The sequence below is a fragment of the Nilaparvata lugens genome, chromosome 4, assembly GCF_014356525.2.
Source record: "Nilaparvata lugens isolate BPH chromosome 4, ASM1435652v1, whole genome shotgun sequence".
NCBI lineage: Eukaryota > Metazoa > Arthropoda > Insecta > Hemiptera > Delphacidae > Nilaparvata > Nilaparvata lugens.
The window spans coordinates 32,253,944-32,273,538 of record NC_052507.1 but is presented as its reverse complement, the minus strand read 5'-3'; the positions used below and the strand labels follow the sequence as shown (position 1 = coordinate 32,273,538).

Sequence of the window (19,595 nt, the reverse complement as noted above, 5' to 3'; positions counted from 1 at the left end):
ATGGTCTCAAGTTGTAGAATAATAATAATAATGAAGGGTTAGTTTAATGTTAAAAGTGAGTAATTAAAAAGAAAAAAATATATGTAGTAAAAAAATGTGAAAAATATAATGTAAAAAATTAATAAATTTATAAACCACGTAGATTTGGAGGATGAGCCAGAGGGCGTCCCCAGAACCATGCGCGGGCTCTCATTCATCAGGTTAAAAAAAAAATTAAAGAAAATTTATCAGAGCGCGAATATATTACAATTAGCTAGATAGATATTGAAAATAAGATTAATAGATATTGAAAAAATAATGTCGATGAGATAAATTAATTCCAGGTTTCAATTATTTTTATGTTCAGTTCGGTTACCTATATGCCGACATTATTAGTCCTTCAGAGTTCTCTGACCCTATATTTGATAGCAACAGGCGTGTTTTCTTCTTGAATGTACCTATTGAGAGAGACTCAAATAGGTTCCAACTGGTAAAGTTGCTACTTATGTTTCTATAGAGAATTTCAGAAATATATGTAGGATTGGTTGTGGAATAGGACTTATAGAGATGGGAAGATAAAATTTGGATGTTTTGTGAATAGCGAGTATTATGTTGATGTGTGATTGTGGAGAAAATAGTGTTTTGATTTTTATATATATTAGTAAGGAGTGTTTTTATGAATAGTTGCCTAATTGTAAGAATAGCTGTTTCCTGAAAAAGTGCAATAGTTGGGTGAAGTCTAGGTTTCTTAAAAGCTGTTTTAATGATTTCTCTTTGGACCACTGCGAGGGGTTCAAGCACTGTTTTAAAAGCTCCCCCCCAAGCAATGATGCCAAAGGAGAGGAGAGACTGAATATAAGCATAGTAGGCCATTTTGATTTCGATCTCATGGAGAATGTCAGTCAGCATGCGAAAAGCATATATAAATTTGCGAACCCTACACTTCAGATGGTAGATGTGCTCTGACCATCTCATTCGGCTGTCAAAAACAACTCCTAAATACTTGTATGAGTCCACTTTCTCTATGCTTTCACACGTACATAGGTTGCTCAATGGATTATCACAATTATGTATTTTTATATTCTCAAGGTTGTAGTTTGTTATGGGGCGCAGAGATATTGGAATATACTTTGTTTTTGATATATTAAGGGAAAGGGTGTTCTGGTCCAGCCATTTCTTCACCTGGAAAAGGTCCTGTGAAGCCTTGTTACGGACCTCCTCCCATGATCTTCCCTTCAAAAAAATAAGAGTATCATCTGCAAATAACATAATTTTCCCATTAAGTTGTAGTCTCGATATATTGTTGATGTAGATAAGGAAAAGGAGAGGGCCCAAGGTACTCCCCTGGATCACCCCATAATCCACATCTGTTTCATCACCCAAAACACCTGCTATGGAAACTGCCTGTCTCCTTTTAGAGAGGAAACTGCTAAACCAGGACAGGGAGATGCCACGGATACCTATATGTTCCATTTTTTTCAATATCTATGGAATCAAATGCTTTTTTTAAATCGAGAAAGACCATCATTGATTTTGTGTTTGAAGAAATAGCTTGGTTTATCTCTACATTTATATCAAAAAGTGCATCATTCAGTGTTTTGTCTCGCCTAAATCCATACTGGCATTGGCATATTATTTCATTTTCTTGAAGGTAAGTCGTCAATTGCTCCTTAACAATCTTTTCTAAGATTTTTGAGAAAACACTTAGCAGGGAAATAGGTCGGTAATTACTTTTATCATTATGCACTCCAGATTTGAATATTGGAATTACTTTTGCTAGTTTGAAGGGGTCGGGAAATATACCGCTAAAAATACTTAAATTTATAAGGTGGAGAAGAGGTTTCAAGAAAAGATTTAAATTATTTTTGAGGAAAGTAGAAGAAACAGAATCATAACCAGGGGCGGAGCCACCACGCAAGCTGGACACGTGACGAATGACATCCTGCTCTGTGACTGGTTTCATTATAAAGTTTGAATGTTTAATGTACATATTGTCATTTATAAGAGGCTCTCCTCTGCAATCTATATTGTCGGCTAGTTTCCTGCCTACTTCAGAAAAAAAATGTTAAAATCGTTGGATATGTTCTTATATAAATCTTGGGGAGAATCATGGTTAGTTGTGGAGAGGAATTTATGCACAGGGAATGAGTCTTTAGTTTTAGTATGACCAGCTATTTCATTAACTGTACTCCAGAACAATCTAGGATTTCCATAGTTAGCATTAAGTTGTGACCGATAGTAAATTTTTTTAGACTGTTTCAAGAGATTACTCAGTAGGTTTCTGTGATTTAGATATTGATTTTTCAAGTCAGTATTAAAGGGTTGTCTCTTCAAAGATTTACTCAATTTATCCCTTGTTCGAATGGCTGCGACAAGGCCAGATGTAATCCACGGTTTTAATTTTTTTGATTTGGCAGATTGATTAGGTAAATTTTTTCTTGATTTCTCGATGCATTGTTTAATGTTTTGACAGAACATCTGAGCACACACATTGGTATCATCACTGGCGAAGAAAGGCTCCCAGTCCACCCTCGCCAGGTTATCGTTAAGTAGGAATTTGTCAATATAATATCTATTGCTTTTACTAGACTGCACATTCGATTGTTTTGGAGAAGCGATTGTTAAGGCAATACTGTAATGATCAGTTACACAAGTATGAAGAACGGCAGAATTGATAGCCGACATATCGTGATATCTCACAAACGCATGGTCCAGGCACGCACCTCCAGCCTCCGTCTCTCTAGTGGGCTTATCAATACATTGTACCAGGCCAGCTCCTGACAGACTGTTCAGATACCGATCGGTAATGACATTATTTTTCAATAGGTCGATATTTATGTCACCCATTAGAATGCATTTCCTATCTTTTGGGATGTTTCTGTAATAATTTTCTACTTCAGTAATAAAATTATCAATGTTACTGTCAAATGTTCTGTACAATCCTAATAAATTGAATACTTCCCCGCGATAATTGAAATCAAGACTCAAGCCATAAACATCTCCGAGAGTTACCTCAGTTGCCGTTACTGATAACTGCTTATTAACATAAATAAGAACACCATCATTCTGGTTGCGATAGTTGTTAGTTCTGTATAGATCAAAGTCTGTCAGGTCGACCGTACCGTCGCACTTTGACAGCCAACACTCTGAAAAAATTATAATATCTAATCTGGGAAAAACTGAGTTTAAATAGACCAAATAATCTTGGAAATTTTTATTATAACTCCTTATGTTACAATGTAAAATTTTTAGGCTGTCAAGACCGGCACTATTGAAAAATGTGGAATATTCGGAAAAACTGTCAAGGCTCGCGCAACCCCCAACCGAAAAGGAAAAGCCATCGTCATCCTCATCATCACTTAAACTATTCATTGTTGTTAGCAACGTTGATTCCAAGAACCAAGGCTTTTTGGCCGAACTCGACCTACCGGCTATTTTATGTGTATGAATCTCATAGCAGTTTTATATTTTGAACCTCGCTGAATGCTATAGATAAACACTGGGTTCAGTTATTTGATTGGAACAATAGAATAACAATGCTAATTTAAAGAATTAAAAAAGTTAAAGTTAAAATTGAATTATTGCTACTCAACTAAACATACGGATTCAACTGTCATTGAGCAATTATAAATTAACATATCATTATTAGCATCTACGAATTCCTCGAAACAATGGCTCCATACAGTTTTTTCATTAGATATGCCATTCAAGATTAGAGGCATCTGGCGAGACACAAAGTGCTATAATTCCATTCACTATTAATATTCAATCAAATAAGTCTGAAATTAATAATAAGTAGCTTGTAATATAGTCTATTACTAGAAAAAACAGAGTACTACTAATCCAGAAAAGTGTACAGAGGGGGCTCCATATATTTATCATTTACAAGACAACTAGACACAAAATTACCTCATATTCCTTATTCGGTTTGATTTCAAAATTACTTCATATATTCCTTTTTTATGATCGTTTGAGGCATGCGCAATTTTACATCGGCTGAACTTATAGTTCATTTTTATTGTGAGAATACTAAAGGCAAAATTATCGTCGGTATTGTAGATAAGATTTTAGAAAACTGCCTTGTGCCAGAGATTATGAGAGATTATATATATGTACATTCAAGAAATTGAAGTATATACCGATTTCATGCTGTCATTTGGGGAACCCTAGAATATAGATACGACTATCAGTACGATAAATTGGAGCTCGCTAAAATCAGTTGTAGATTGATTATTTTAACGGAGTAAAAGCTTATTGTATTGTATTTCCTATAATGCACAGCACTACAGCACTAGCGATACGTTTGAATAGCGATTAGGAAGTCAATTTTAATAAAGTACATAGCAACTCTTAATAATCAAAAAAATGCAATAATTTGCGGCTTAATATCATTCGAATTATGTTAATTTCTTGTTGATTGATATCCTTCAATTATTGATCAAATAAATTAATTATTTACTCCTATCTAGTTATAGTGTACAGAACAACATGCGAATATAGAACGACATTAATGGCATGCTAAATAGCGTTTTGAGATATATTTCATGACTGAACTGATAATGATTAGTTTAGTATAGACTTCGAGTTAACCCTGTTCATAGCACTTTGCTTGTTAGATAGAGCCAGACAGTATGAAGTGTAAAAAAGTGACGATAACTCAAAATGAAAAAACAAAAAAGTAACTCACGATACGGCATTTGAAGTCACTAAAATCACTACTTAACACTTTCCACCTCTCACTGCTGCTCTGGGGGAGTATGATGCTTGTGGTTGGGGGTGTTGTCTTGGATGCTGACACTCTTGGTTGGGTCGCCGCCCAAGCTATCCACATGTGCCACATCACGGATCCGGAAGGGGCGCTGCTCCGGCGAAACCTTGGCCATCACTTTGCAGTTCGATGTCCATAATTACAGTAGCTTCCCGTCCTTCATCAATTTCCTAGCGGCGGTGAAAGTAGCCCTCGTTTCAGGTGTGAGGTGTTCATTGAGGTAGATTTGAGTTTCAGGAAACGATTGTCTGAGTTCATGTGCTGTGAGTGTGCCCTTGTGTCTTCTTGCTCTCAGCCATATATTTTTGGTAATTCGAGATGTAAAGTGAACTACAATGGACGGCGGTCTCGCGTCTCCTCTCCTACCCTGTAGCCTGTGCGCCGCACATATGTCTGAGTTGTAAAAGTTCAATTGTAGGGTCCGGGCTATCTCACTCAATATTTCCAGAGTATTCTCGCTGTAAGTAACAGGTACACCGGTTATCAGGATATTATTTTTACGCGTATATTGCTGAAGGTCCTGTACGTTATCTTTTACATGTTCCAGTTCCTTTTTCAGACGTACGTTTTCTTCTTTCAATGCGTTGACGGTTTCACTCGTTTCATCACATTTATTCTCGACTGCCTGAAATTGTTCCTTCATGTGTTCCCACATTTCCTTATTTTTATCCCACTTTTCGTTTGTCTCCTTCCTGAAATCGGTGATTGCCTTCATTAATGCAGCGTTCGATGGTTCGTGATCCACTGTTTTGTTAGTTCCTGTGGCTGGTGTAACACACTTATCACACTTCCACTTTTTATTCCGAGTAGTAAGACCAGTGCAGCTCAAGGTGTATTCAGACTGACAGTCTGAACATTTAGCACCATCCTTCTTGATCTCCGATTTACACTTAACACACTCCATAACGCCGAACTTAACCTACTCGAGAAATAGCACTTTGTTTCTATTATTAGGTTATAAATAATTGAGAGAGTAACAATACGACTGCTAGTAGAAATTCAATTTGAAGGTTAATATTTCAGTACAGTAGTAGCCGGCCGGCCGGTTCAAGCTCGCAGCCTAGGAGCTCGATAAGATTGCTTCCGATCGCATCGGCTGCCCGATCAGAACTGGACCATTATAATGTACCATTATAATCTTTAGGTTTAATAGTATATTAAGCTGCGTACAAACTTATGCGTTCTCAACAATGCGAACACGTGGTTTCACTCAACATCAGTTGATGCGGTTTATTAACTTATATCTGGATCTTACTGTATCTGTACATACAGATATGATCAGCTGATAAAGAGCGTAAGGAGCGCGTTCGCGGTGAATAAGTCGGTAGGCAGTTTTAGATTCAATAAGTGTCCTGGAAATCGAGCCTAATCCCCTTCATTTTATTTCGACACTTGCCAATCAGTGGCGGCTCTAGGGTGAAAAAATAGGTACAGCCCAATATTGAGTAACAAATCGACCCCCCCCCCTGTTATTAGTTAACCCCCCCTCGCCGATGGCTGAATCAATTCATATAATATATTATATCATACTCGTATATCACAAAAATAATATAAACTGGTGGTCTGTTGATTCGGAAACAAAACAGTTTATTTAAATAATAGCTCCTACATAACCATGAGTTACTCTTGAACCTACCATGATTGCTGGAAGTTTTTCGGTCAGCACCAACTCCATTGGCCGATTTTTGAGTATGAAGAATTGGTTGAGGCTTTTTAACACATTTATCAAATCTTTTCTGTACTTTTCTTTCCACTTAGAAATGGCGTTTCAATTAACAAGCAAACTATATCGTTTTCAGGCTCCATGTTTCACGTTATACAATTCACACTAATAACTTTAAGAACAGAACATCATCAGTCACCATGCGTGTCGCCACTAACAATCTAACATAACCTCAACAGGAGGAAATAGGACAGTTATGAAAAGAGAACGTCCTCAAAGTGTACTAAGATGTCCGAACTAAGCGAATACCTATAATAATGAGGATAGACCCAGGGCAGCCAAGAGGCAACCTACGATAAGCGGGCAGTACCTGGGCTATGAGTCATCATTTCTAGTCACACTGAAGCTATGAAGCGAGCAAGCCGTTGTCATGGCAACCAAGCCATAGGTGCTGCCAGCTAGTCGGATTTGACATTGGGCTGTACCTGGCTGCAATACCATAGTCATCTTTTGAACAGTGCCACCAAAATGCATTCGCAGTGTTGCTAGCAAGCAGTAATGTACCAGCAATATTGTATGATATTTTTCCACTGTATTTACACTACATTCTAAGATCACAAATAAATATAAGGATGCTTTATTAAGTAAACCAATATTTGAAATAATTTTGCACTATTTTCCTTCTTCAAATAGATAATTGGATTGATATTTTTATTTTTAAAAACTTGGTACGCCCGGCTGTACTTGCTGCCCCTGAAGAGCCGCCACTGTTGCCAATAGAATAGAATCCTAAACTAGTTGTGTCTTAAAAAAGGGTACTAGTCTATCAAATTGAAAAGGATATGAACCTCCTAGACTTAATTTCCTGGACCTATTTTATGATTCCTGATGAAAGACTGCTACTCTAAAAAAATTGGATGCACTAAAGCTAAAACAAAACTTATTCATGCTGATAAGATTTCAAATTTATCTTATAACGACTGTCAAATACGAATATAAAAAGTCTGGTCTAGCCATTATAAAAAGCGACTTGTAAGAGTTATTTAGTATTGTAGCAAGACAGACTTTTGTAATAGCTGAATAGAAACTGCAGTATAATGAAAAATGAAATATATTATATTCTCATGAATCCATATTTATTAGTTTTATGAATTTCTAATTCTTGACTTTTGACTTTTCCAGTGTGTCAGGTGCAAAAGGACGCAAAAAGCTCAAAAGCAAAACAACAGAATCAGTCGGTTTCAATCCAGCCAGTCCAGTCGAATAAGAATAAGAACAATGCACAGAATAATAACAACAACACTACATCCAATAAAAATACAGTCCAAAATAACCAGAATAAAAAGAATAGTAATAATAACGCAGCGAATAGTAAGAATTCGAAAAAAGATGTCAACAACCACAACCAAATGAACGGCCATGCGAGTAGTTATAATGCTAATTGTAATAAGGATAATAGTAGCAATAACAACCGTAAAGTATTGAGTCAGCAGCAGCAACAGCAGCAGATGCAGCAACAACAACAGCAGCAGCAGCAGCAGCAACAACAGCACCAGCAGCAACAGCAGCAGCAGAATGTAGCGACGGCTGCCCCTCCCCAGCTGACGAGTCCCACTGCCATCCAGATCAACAATGCCATCAACCGGCTGTCGTCACGGCCCCCCTCATCCATGCACAACTTCAGCTTCGATAACCTGAACCTGCCGCCTGGAATCACCATCACCAAGGTTGACCCGGCCACCGTGCAACACACTCGCAATCTCCACGTAATTACCACTCATTCTACCATTACTATGTGTAATTCATGAATTACTCCCATAGCTTCTTCTTCCCTATGAAACCTTGATTCACAATGAATTTATCATCTGTAGGCCAGAGTAAGAATGCGGTTCCTAACTTTTGCAATCAATCAATAGTTTTATACAATTTAACACAGAATACACAAAAACAATACAATCAAAATACAAATTTCTAATGATAATAAAAAATAATTGCTCTTATCATGAACACTACCATTGTCCCATTAAAACTAAACGAATGCTTCTATAGGACAGAAAAATGATTCCATTGACTGTCATGAGGATGTTCACACATCTGATTCTACCAATGTGTGTACACTCCCATAAAAATCAATGTTATTTTTCCTTTTGATGGTGGTTTCAACTAGTCAAACATTTTTTCCTCCGAAACAAATAATAGGCTTACATGTAATACATTCGATTGTACCAAACAAAATAGAATGTACTACTTTAATTACTTGAATGCAGAGTTATATCCTGAGCGCAGGCCCCAAGATTTTTCCAATTATTGTGTTAATCTGCTTAAGAAACAACAGTGCTTTTGTGCATGTAATATCATGTAATTATTAATTTGCAAACTAATTTTAAAAAATATTCAAAATAAAAATATAAGATAACATAGAAGGAAAAAGTAGGTAACTAAGTAAACAATAGAAAACTAATAGTAATTTTTAAAAATAACTATGATACAAGAAACGTTATAGCGAATACTAGAAATAATTAATAATTCAGTATACTTATCAATTCTGAGAAAAATATAAACTACTATATAAAAATTGAGGGGGGAATTGAAAAAAAATAATGTGATGTCAATAAAAATGCATAAGTTATTTTAAGTTTCATGCGCTGAACATCAATTCTGTTATTGATTCAAGTTTAAGTATACATTTACTAAAATGCAAGTTAGAGATACGTACCCTTGAGATACGTACTACAATTTTTGCACTTACCCCATTTCGCGGGATTCAATTTTAGTATAGTTTATTCTTTACCATAGCCAATTGCCTTGGGAATCGTCAAAAGTTCCCAGTTTTAAAGCTGTACACTTTTGAATTCCTAATTGTGTTTGATATTGAAGAAATAATTATTACAAATTCAAAATAAATCGTTCTTAGGATTTTTGCTCTTATTGTGAGAAGATTGTTGAGGAGTGAAATCGCGACTAAGCTATGAAAAGAAACCGTTTCACGGTTGAAATCGATGCTGGAAACCTACTTGATGAATAGTTTGATTAACTTGTTTTGTTTATTGCAAATTTCAGGTGAAGCAACAGTCGCCACCGCCTTCGATTGCCACTCCTCCCCCGCCCCCAAAACCCGCCCCATCAAATGTGATCGTAGTTGACACGGGAAAACTCAAGGAATTCACCTCAACTGCCCATAATGGTTAGTGTTGATATCTACTACATAACTTATATTAACTAAAAAAATACCAAAATATCGAATAATTATGCTATATAAATATACCGGGTGATTACAAATGAAATAGACAGTTTGAATAGCTTGTAGAGAATTTATTATTTAAAAGTTTAGATCATTACTTACATGATTACATAGAAGAATTCTTGAAGTTTTTATTGAAAATTTACAGATGTTCAATGTGTGCACCATTTGCAACACGACAGATATCAACACGGTAGTCAAATTCTGACCACACACGACTAAGCATCTCACGGTTAACTGTAGCAAGAGCATTTGTGATTCGTTGTTTAAGATCATCGATATCAACAGGAAGCGGTGGTACGAAAACTCTGTCTTTTACATAGCCCCACAAGAAAAAGTCGCAGGGCGTTAGGTCCGGACTACGAGGTGGCCACGGCTGAAACACAACGTTTTCCTCACTTGCACGGCCGATCCATCGTCTAGGAAGATGTTTATCCAGATACCCTATATATGTACCAGATACCCTCTGACGTCTGAGTACCAGTGAGGCGGAGCTCCATCTTGTACAAAAATGAAGTTACAACTATCTTCATGGAGTTGAGGCATTAACCATTCGGTTAACATGTCCAGATAAATTCTTCCGGTTACTGATGGTTCTTGGAAGAAGAATGGCCCGTAAACCTTCTCACAAGATAAAGCGCAAAACACGTTCACTTTAGGAGAATCGCGTATTTGCTGTACAGTCTCTCTTGGGTTTTCTGTTCCCCATACTCGTACATTATGTCTGTTAACGTTTCCACTAATGTGAAAAGTGCATTCATCACTGAAAATTAGGCGATTAAACAATGTGTCGTCATTTTCAAGACAATGTTGCATCTCTTGACAAAAATTTTTACGTACAACTTTATCATTGTCATTCAAAATTTGTACTAACTGCAATTTATAAGGTGTCATTTTCAAACGTTTCCGCAGAATTTTCCACACAGTAGGTTGAGGAATTTGCAATTCTAAACTCGCTGATCTAGTCGATTTTCCTGGACTTCGTACAAAAACATCACGAACACTATCAATTTTTTCTTCTGTAACAGAAGGTCTTCCAGTACTCTTCTTCTTACACACACATCCACTGCTTTCAAAACGTTCATACCAGTCATAAATTGATTACCTTGTTGGTGGTGGTTTACCGTATTTTGTTCTGAAATGACGCTGCACAACAGTAACAGAGTTTGTTTTGGCTAATTCAAGAACACAATAAGCTTTCTCCACTTGAGTAGCGGCCATATTGCTAAACTAAACTGGCTGTTGTAACACGGAGCAGCCAACAATAGCCAGCAACAGTTCTACCAACATAAACTTTAAGAAATTCCCTACAAACCTATATCACTTACTATGTTGAAATACACCAGTTTAATTTTGTACAGGCTATTGAAGTTGTCTATTTCATTTGTAATCACCCGGTATATCACAAAGTTTCACCTGGAGAAATGGAATATGAAATGTTGAGATCCCATCTCTCATGTAATAATATAATAGTGGAATCGGTTGACTACTTGTTGTAGTAATGAAGTTGGAGATGCTGGATTATGGGAGATGTTTGAAGTGGCTTAAGACTATAAAAAGTTATTCTTTGTTAATTAAATAACTTTCTCAAAAATTGATATTTCAGGAAATTTTTGTTTTATTCTACCAACAATACCATGAAGAATTTATTCTCTAGATTTCATGAATCTCTTACCGTATCTTACATGTATCTCTTACCGTATCTTACATGTATCTCTTACCGAATTTGAAATGATCTGTCCCAAAAATTTAGACGCTCATATCTCAAAAATAATTATCGGAAAAAAATTTCCTGAGAAAACTTTTCTATTTTAACAGCTTGATAGTATACAAATCGAAAAAAGTTGAATAATATTACCAGTAAAAAGTTTTTTAGCCTGTTGCACAGCCTTAAGTTTTAATAGCATTCAGATTATATCTAAGGTGGAAAATCTTGAGGAGCTAACTATTTTTCTATCACATGATAACATGTATCGTCAACCTCGAACCTACTATTGTTTAGATGTTTTTATCATGAATCTATTGTCATCAATAAATTGCATATATTATCATCATCATCCTAATTAACAAATGAACACCCTCAATAATAGTCTTACAGTCATTTTAACCAGTAACTTCTGTATACGTTAATGTGAACATTGCAATGAACCAAATTTCATTGAATTTGTGCCACAACACAGGTCAGCCAGCTTGAAATTGCAGGTTCAATTCGTCCTGAAAACAAGTTGAATAAAAAAGAAGAAAAATCATTGATCGCCCTATTTCGCAGCTTCTTGACAAACATTAAAGCTTTGTATAGAGTATTTACAGCATAGAGTAATGAATAATAGACGGAAAACTTGAACAAAGCAACTGGCGCCGTGAGCTGTGTTACAGTACATTTTTGGCTGAAGAACTTTGGCCAGTATATACAGTATACTTTCTATAATTCATTTATTGCTATTATTTAGTGAGCGAATAAATAAATAATATTATCACTAGTAGTTTATTTAGATATCACTGTATATTCTGATTGTATTTATAATGGAAGTTGTACTTGATTGCGTAGGCTACAGCGACGACAGCTCAAACGGCAACGGAAAGAAAAAGAAGAACAAGACCAAGAAAGGCGTGAACGGTGCGGTTGGCGGAGGCAACACAGTGACGCTGACCATGAATGGCGGCATGAAGCCGCCGCAGCCGCAGAACGGTAAAGTGATGCCGCAAGCGTCCGTGGTGCCACAAGCGGCCATCATCAAGCTGAACGGCTCCATGGTCACCATTCGCAACCCCTCTGTCCTGCACCACTCTGTTCTCGACAACGACCACGACCAATCGCCTGACGGCAAGAAGAAGAAAAAGAAGAAGAAGGGAGCCAACGGACAAGGCAGGCCCGATGAATGGAACCTAGTCGGTGAGTGCCACTACGAGTTGTCACTTCACTCAATTGAAATTATTGCTATTTTTCACCTCTCATGGTCGAGTAGTAGAGCGCGCGTTACTGTCACAATCGAAATATCATGATTTGTACTGTTTTATTTGTATATGTAGCTCTAAAATGTAATTAACATTGGTGGAGTAATATTAAGCTACGTACAGACTCGAGCGCCACGAACACGCGCATTCCACTTTTCATTACCTGATTATATCTGTATACTGATATAAGATTTATATCTGTACACAGATATAATCAGCTGATGAAAAGTGAAATGCGCGTGTTCGTGACGCTCAAGTCTGTACGTAGCTTTAGGCGAACCTTGAACTATTTCTTTCCCGAATTAAGATAAAAAGACTCGGTCCGAAATAAAGTTAGTCTCTCACTCACAATTTTTAGTCCAAACATATCCATACAAACCATACGTTCTAAATTCAGATGGATTATATATGAAATAAAATATTCAATCAATTATCAATGAAAATTAGAAGAAAAAACTCCAAAGTCTGAAGAAAATTTAAATTTGAAAAATACACACACACACACACACACACACACACACACTTAATATTAAAACATTGTATTAAATTATGTTTTATGTAGTTCCAATAAAATTTAAACTATACTCATAGTTTAAGCTGAAGAGGCTTAGTGCTTGGACTTTGTCATCCATTTTTATGGAAATTACACAAAAGTAAGTTGGCGGTTATTGTCTTAGGCAGATTTGATGAGCTCCGTTATGACCACAACTCCTAGAGAGTTTCAACAATCTAACGTGGTATTCACGCCCCACAGTTCTAGGACGCTCTGGCAATGTTCTGATAACTCTGTGCTTCGCCGTTCAGATTACTGGATCGGATGGGACGCAATTTTGTGAATTGAGAAATGTTGTTGAAGCGAACTAAACTTGTTCGTTACACAATTTTATTATTATTAGTAGCAATAATTTCAATTGAGGTGGCTGTATTGTGTTTCTGGCTTGATTATAATAATTGTACCTTTGCTAATGGAACAGACTTGGCATACAACTGCCTGCTTCAAGGTAGCTAATGTACTTGTATTTGGCTTGTCAGTTTTGTTTGGTTGGCCGTTTTTGTTGTTGCATAACGATTAGTTGACTTATTTAGGTTTCTTGCACATATTTTGCGTGACATTAAAATACATAAGTTGGACAGATTATGAGAGGTCCCAAGTACATGATTTTATACTTCTCCTACTCGTTATTATTTCATATTCAGTTTTGTCATTGACCTTAATCACGAGCCCACAAATTCAACTGCTATTTTTGGTCTGAAAATGGACTCTTATTAAAAACCGATGACCAGAGATGGAAACGGTGCTGTAGCTCTCAGTGCTTCTCAAGTATCACTTACGACAAGTAAGTTTCAAGCAAATTCACGTAAAATGGCTTAGTCGAACTCTACCGTACACAATATTTGAATATTGATAATTACAATTAGAAAAATCTCTACAGTTCAGTTTTCCTAAGAGAATGAAAAATTTATTTTTAAAGGATGACTGAAAATAATCTATGCGAAATTGTAGCATAGAGTTTTCATGCTCCACTTTGCTAAAAAGTCAGTTATCAACTGGACATGGAAATTTATTCTCAATAAAAGAAATTTTTCTTCATTCTTAATTTGTTCAATCATAATTATATAATTGAATGATTGGGAGAGAAAAAGAGGCGAACCTTGAGCCATTTCTCCGCCGAATTTTGATAACATTTCAGAGTGTGAATTAAATTTTGAGTCTTTACTTTCACACAATTCCACAACATCTAATTAAAAATAGTATAAGTAATATTTTACTTCATTATAGGCAAAAATTACAATTTCAGGATTTTCTGTTCAATTTCTTTATATCTATTCTACCTTTCTTAGAAATTTGTTCTGATCATTAGAACGTAGTCATAGCTCCTTCAGTTGAAGCATGAACCTGACTTTGACACGTTTCATGCACCTTGCATTGGCATGATGGACTACTGAGATGGGTGGCGAGTGGCGAGGGCGTGATATTGTCTGTATAAAATAAGTTTAGTCTTGACCCTTCATCCATAGAAATAACAGTGTTGCCAATTTGAATTTCCAATTTAACCACAGAATTGTATGTAGAATATCATCCCCGATAAGTGCTAAAAAGGTTTCAGGGTTGAAATGAAATTTAATTTTTTGATGAAATTGTAAACATCCCGAAAATTTGTACTTCTTTTGAATATCACTTCTCTCAGAATAATTATGTCGTAATAAGTGAGAATTTTATTTAAAAACTAGCAGGTAACCCGTGCTTCGCAAGGGTCTTTAAACTTTACACACTGAAAACTTGACGTGATAAAATATTGGAAAATTGAAAATAGGCCTTAACCATCCTCGATAAAGAATCTTTATGCAAAATTTCAAGTCAATTAGTTCAGACGTGATGATTAACTTGCAATTTGAAAATTTAACCAATTTAAAAAGGCGTCAAACATAATTTTCTTATCCCGCTACGTGTACTACGTGTAAGTTCTTTCCATTATTATAGTATAGATGGATGATCTATCAGTCAGTATCTTTGAATGACAATAAGTTTTGAGAAATCAATGTGCGGTTTTCACCATTCATTTCCTCTTGAAATTCTGTATCGAAATCATGTATCATATGACTTTCTTCCCAATTTAAAAAAATGAAGTTGAATTTAAAATGGCGGTTCCAAGATGGCGGACCAGAATTTTGATGCGACAGAAAATCAGTTATTTTATTCGAATAGGATCCCCAATCATACTTATCATCTAATCGCCCTTTTAAAAGAAATGTTCAGCTGTTTCTATACAACTGGAAGCATGACAAATTGAAAACTTGACGTAATGAAATTTTGAAGAATTGAAAATAGGTCTCTAACTATCCTCGGTTGATTAAGAATCTATATGCAAAATTTCAAGTTAGTCAGTTGAGTAGTTCAGACGTGATGATGCGTCAAACATAATTATTTTCCTATTCCATATGTGTATAAGCCAGTTCTTTCCTTTATTGTAGTATAGATAACTGAAGAAGACATAATACTTGAAAACTCAATCATATTGATTTTTTCAATACATCAATTCTAGAATCGATTAGATCCTCCTCAATTTTAATCAGGCAGCCTTTTTTGCTTCCCCAATTCCAAACAAAATACCTACAAATTCGTTTCACTCCTAATTTGTGTCTAAATAGTACATTATAACTGAAGAATATAAATTATTACGGTACTAATTTTATTGTGATAATGCTTTTCTTATGAATTACAATAAAACAGCATGAAACCCATGTCCATTCATTTACACTGGTTGAAAAATTTTACATACAGAGTGAGTGAAAAGTTTGAGAACTGTTTAATATCTCATACTCAAAGGTAATTAGATGGTGGGTGTGATTGGGGTTCCTACTAAAATTGAAAATACTACTTTACTATGACTTCTAAATCTGGTCTGCCATATTATATTGAATGAAACTTTGTTTTTTTAAATAAAGGTGGTCATGCAATACATGATTTCAATACGGAATTTAAAAAAAATCTTCCAAAGGGTTTGAAATTGCCTTGAAATTCCATATTGAAACCATGTATCGGATGACCACCTTCCTATTTAAAAAACAAAGTTGGATTCAAAATGGCGGATCCAAGATGGCGGACCAGATTTTTTAAGTCATAGTGAAGTAGTATTTTCAATTTTAGTGGGATCCCCTATCACACTCACCATCAAATTACCTTTGAGTATGAGATATTAAGCCGTTCTCGGATTTTTCACTCACCATAATTTGAATATTCTCTCTCCCTCCTCTTGAAACCACCATCACCTTACTTTTACTCACATTCATAATCATTCCTCTTCGTTTCAGCTCCTCAGCCCATTCTGTCACTGATTGTTGGAGTTTCTGCTGAGTATCAGCAATCAGCACTATATCGTCCGCATATAGGAGAGCTCTTGCCCCAATCGGTCGCATGTTCCAATACCCTACCATCATATTCTGGGTCCTTCTCTTGCACACCTTATGGATCTCATCCATCACTAATATGAAGAGTAGGGGACTCAGACTGTCACCCTGTTTTACCCCCATCTCCATACCAAATTCATGGGACATTCCTCCACATATTCGCACTTTCGCTCTCATTCCTACATTGACACTAATGATGGCCTTGATCAGCTTTTCAGGTACTCTCTTTCATTTTAAGGCTTCCCATATCACCTGTCGTGGAACTGAGTCAAAAGCAGCCTTCAGGTCTAAGAAAGCTAAATAGACAGGCTTTCCCCTCTCTAAAAATTTTGAGCATATATTCCTCAGCGATGACACATGCTCCTGGGCCTGTCTACCCGGCCTAAACGCTGCCTGTTCCTCCTCCATCTCTTGCTCTACAACTTTGCGCAAACGTTTCTCCAGAATACCCGTGTATACTTTCATGCTCACTTGAGAGAGGCAAACCGCTCTATAATTTTCACAGTCTGTGGTGGGGCCCTTCTTGTGGATAGGGATGATAATATTCTTGGTCCATTGACTGGGAACTCTTTCTTGATGCCATATCAAGTTGATCAAACTTGTCATCTTCTCTATCAAGAGATCTCCTCCCCATTTTATTAGCTCTGGCACAATCCCATCCTCTCCCGCAGCCCTTCCTGTCCTCAGCCTTTTTATTGATTCTTCCACTTCATTTGTAGTGATCTCATTGGTTATGCCATCTATCAATTCATCCATCATTTGCTGATGCTCATCTTGGTCAAACCCTGTTTCATTCTCATTTCTTTGGAACTTATTTTCGTAGTACCTTCTCCATCTCTCCATCACTTCCTCCAACTGTGACACCAACCTTCCATTTTCATCCACTATTGATCTAGTCTGCTTTCCAAATTTTCCTCTCAGCTGTTTCACCGTTCTCCAGAAAGCTCGCCCATTTTCCCGTCCATGCAAATTTTGTAGATCTCTGCCAAAATTTTCCCAGGATTCGATTTTTGCTAATTTGACAGTTCTCTTGGCAACATTCCGTTTTTCAACGTAGATTCTGTAATCCTCCTGTCTCTTAGAGCCTATAAATTTCTTGTATGCTTTCTTCTTCTCTCTAACTTTCATCTTGACTTCTTCTGACCACCATCTAGTTCTTCTCTTAAACCTTCCTACTACTTTCTGGCCACATACCTCCTCAGCAGCACCCATAATAACTTCTTTCAATTCACTCCAAATAAAATCAACATTATTTTGCATATCTTCAGCATTTTGCAAATTTTCAATCCGATTTGAGAGCTCTACTTTATATTTTTCTCTATTTTCAGCAAGTCTCTACTACTTTACTATGACTTCTAAATCTGGTCTGCCATATTATATTGAATGAAACTTTGTTTTTTTTAAATAAAGGTGGTCATGCAATACATGATTTCAATACGGAATTTAAAAAAAAAATCTTCCAAAGGGTTTGAAATTGCCTTGAAATTTCATATTGAAACCATGTATCGGATGACCACCTTCCTATTTAAAAAACAAAGTTGGATTCAAAATGGCGGATCCAAGATGGCGGACCAGATTTTTTAAGTCATAGTGAAGTAGTATTTTCAATTTTAGTGGGATCCCCTATCACACTCACCATCAAATTACCTTTGAGTATGAGATATTAAGCCGTTCTCGGATTTTTCACCCACTCTGTAATATATTATTCGATGAAATTCAAGTTCAAACGTAATGAAAACAACTTCCTTCAAAAAAGTATTTTTATATATGTTTCGAGGGAAAAAAACAAAAAAAAGTGGAAAATTCGGGAATCGATCCGAGAACACTCGCGCCGAAGCCGAGCACTCTACCGCTAGACCACGGCTGCGTTCAATATAAGATGTCTTTTACTAACGCTATAAGTTCCTCACTTATAAACAAACACATTTTACAACAATGTAAGCTATGCTGGCTGTATAAAAAATGTCATGTCCCATCTCCCATAATGAAATTTGAACATAAATTATGAAAAATCTAGAAGGAAAATTGAAATTTGGGCTTCCAGGTGCATGAGATTGATATTTTTAGAATATATGTGCAAAATTTGGAGATCTAAATCATTCCCGTTTTTCCGGTATGCAATCCACAAGTTGACATGATTTGATGCGAACAAACGAACAAACACAACCCTACTCTCTCTTATTATATAGATAACGGAGAGAATCTTTCCTTTCTACTGATGTCTAGATAATTCAACCTATAGTTATTTTTCAACTAATGATTATTTTTATCAATGTCGAGACATTTCGAACAGAAATCATAAAAAAATTTACAAGCTAGTAACTTTTTTGTTTCAAAAGATACGTGGGTGGTGGAAGCGACTAAGCTTCTCAGAAATAATTGTAATTATTTTTCTAGTTATTGTAAAAAGTAGTCAGAAACCCGTATTTTCGCCTCTTAAGAGTTTCAAAGTCAAGGAGAGCGGCTGAATTGTCTTCCACCATTTTGCTATCAATAGCTGGGACAACAATAACATGAGACAGAACACTTGAAAATTTCAGCGACTGCAAGCCACATTATTATCAACAGTAAATATAACAACCTTTCCTGGAATAATCCAAGCAGTGTTGCATGGCAGCCTTTCTCATTGAATCATCTGCTTGCAGTTGAGATATTTCCGTCAAATGTATTGTAAATTACCAGCCTTTAGCAAACAATTTAGTACACAATGCAGACGCTCTCCCAATTTTAAAATCCCTTAAAGACCAAAATAGGATCTTCTGACTACTTTCTCGCTTTCGCCACCTACTTATCTTTTGAAACAAAAAGGTTTCAATCATGTCGAAAATTTCATATTTTCTGCTCGAAATGTCTCGACATTGACGAAAATAATCATTAACTGAAAAATAACTATAGGTCGGATAAAAATTACCTAGACAGCAATAGAAAGGAAACATTCTCTCCTTTATTTTTAAATAAAATTCTCATTTATTACGACATATTATAATTCTGAGTTTGAATTGAATTAAATTGAATTTTATTTCAACCTTGAAACTTTTTTAGCTCTACTGGAATATCGGGGGTGATATTCTACATATAAT

General features: G+C 36.0%; 1 protein-coding gene across 2 annotated transcripts in view; it reads left to right on the top strand.

Annotated features, from left to right (window-relative positions):
• LOC111047969 (protein FAM193A) overlaps window positions 1-19,595 on the top strand; it is a 60,403-nt gene that overhangs the window by 36,040 nt on the left and 4,768 nt on the right. For both annotated transcript variants that reach the window (XM_039427340.1, XM_039427341.1), the window contains exons 19-21: window positions 7,593-8,176; window positions 9,471-9,594; window positions 12,200-12,544. In XM_039427340.1, the coding sequence (XP_039283274.1) occupies window positions 7,593-8,176; window positions 9,471-9,594; window positions 12,200-12,544 (1,053 nt within the window). The remainder of the gene's footprint in view (window positions 1-7,592; window positions 8,177-9,470; window positions 9,595-12,199; window positions 12,545-19,595) is intronic.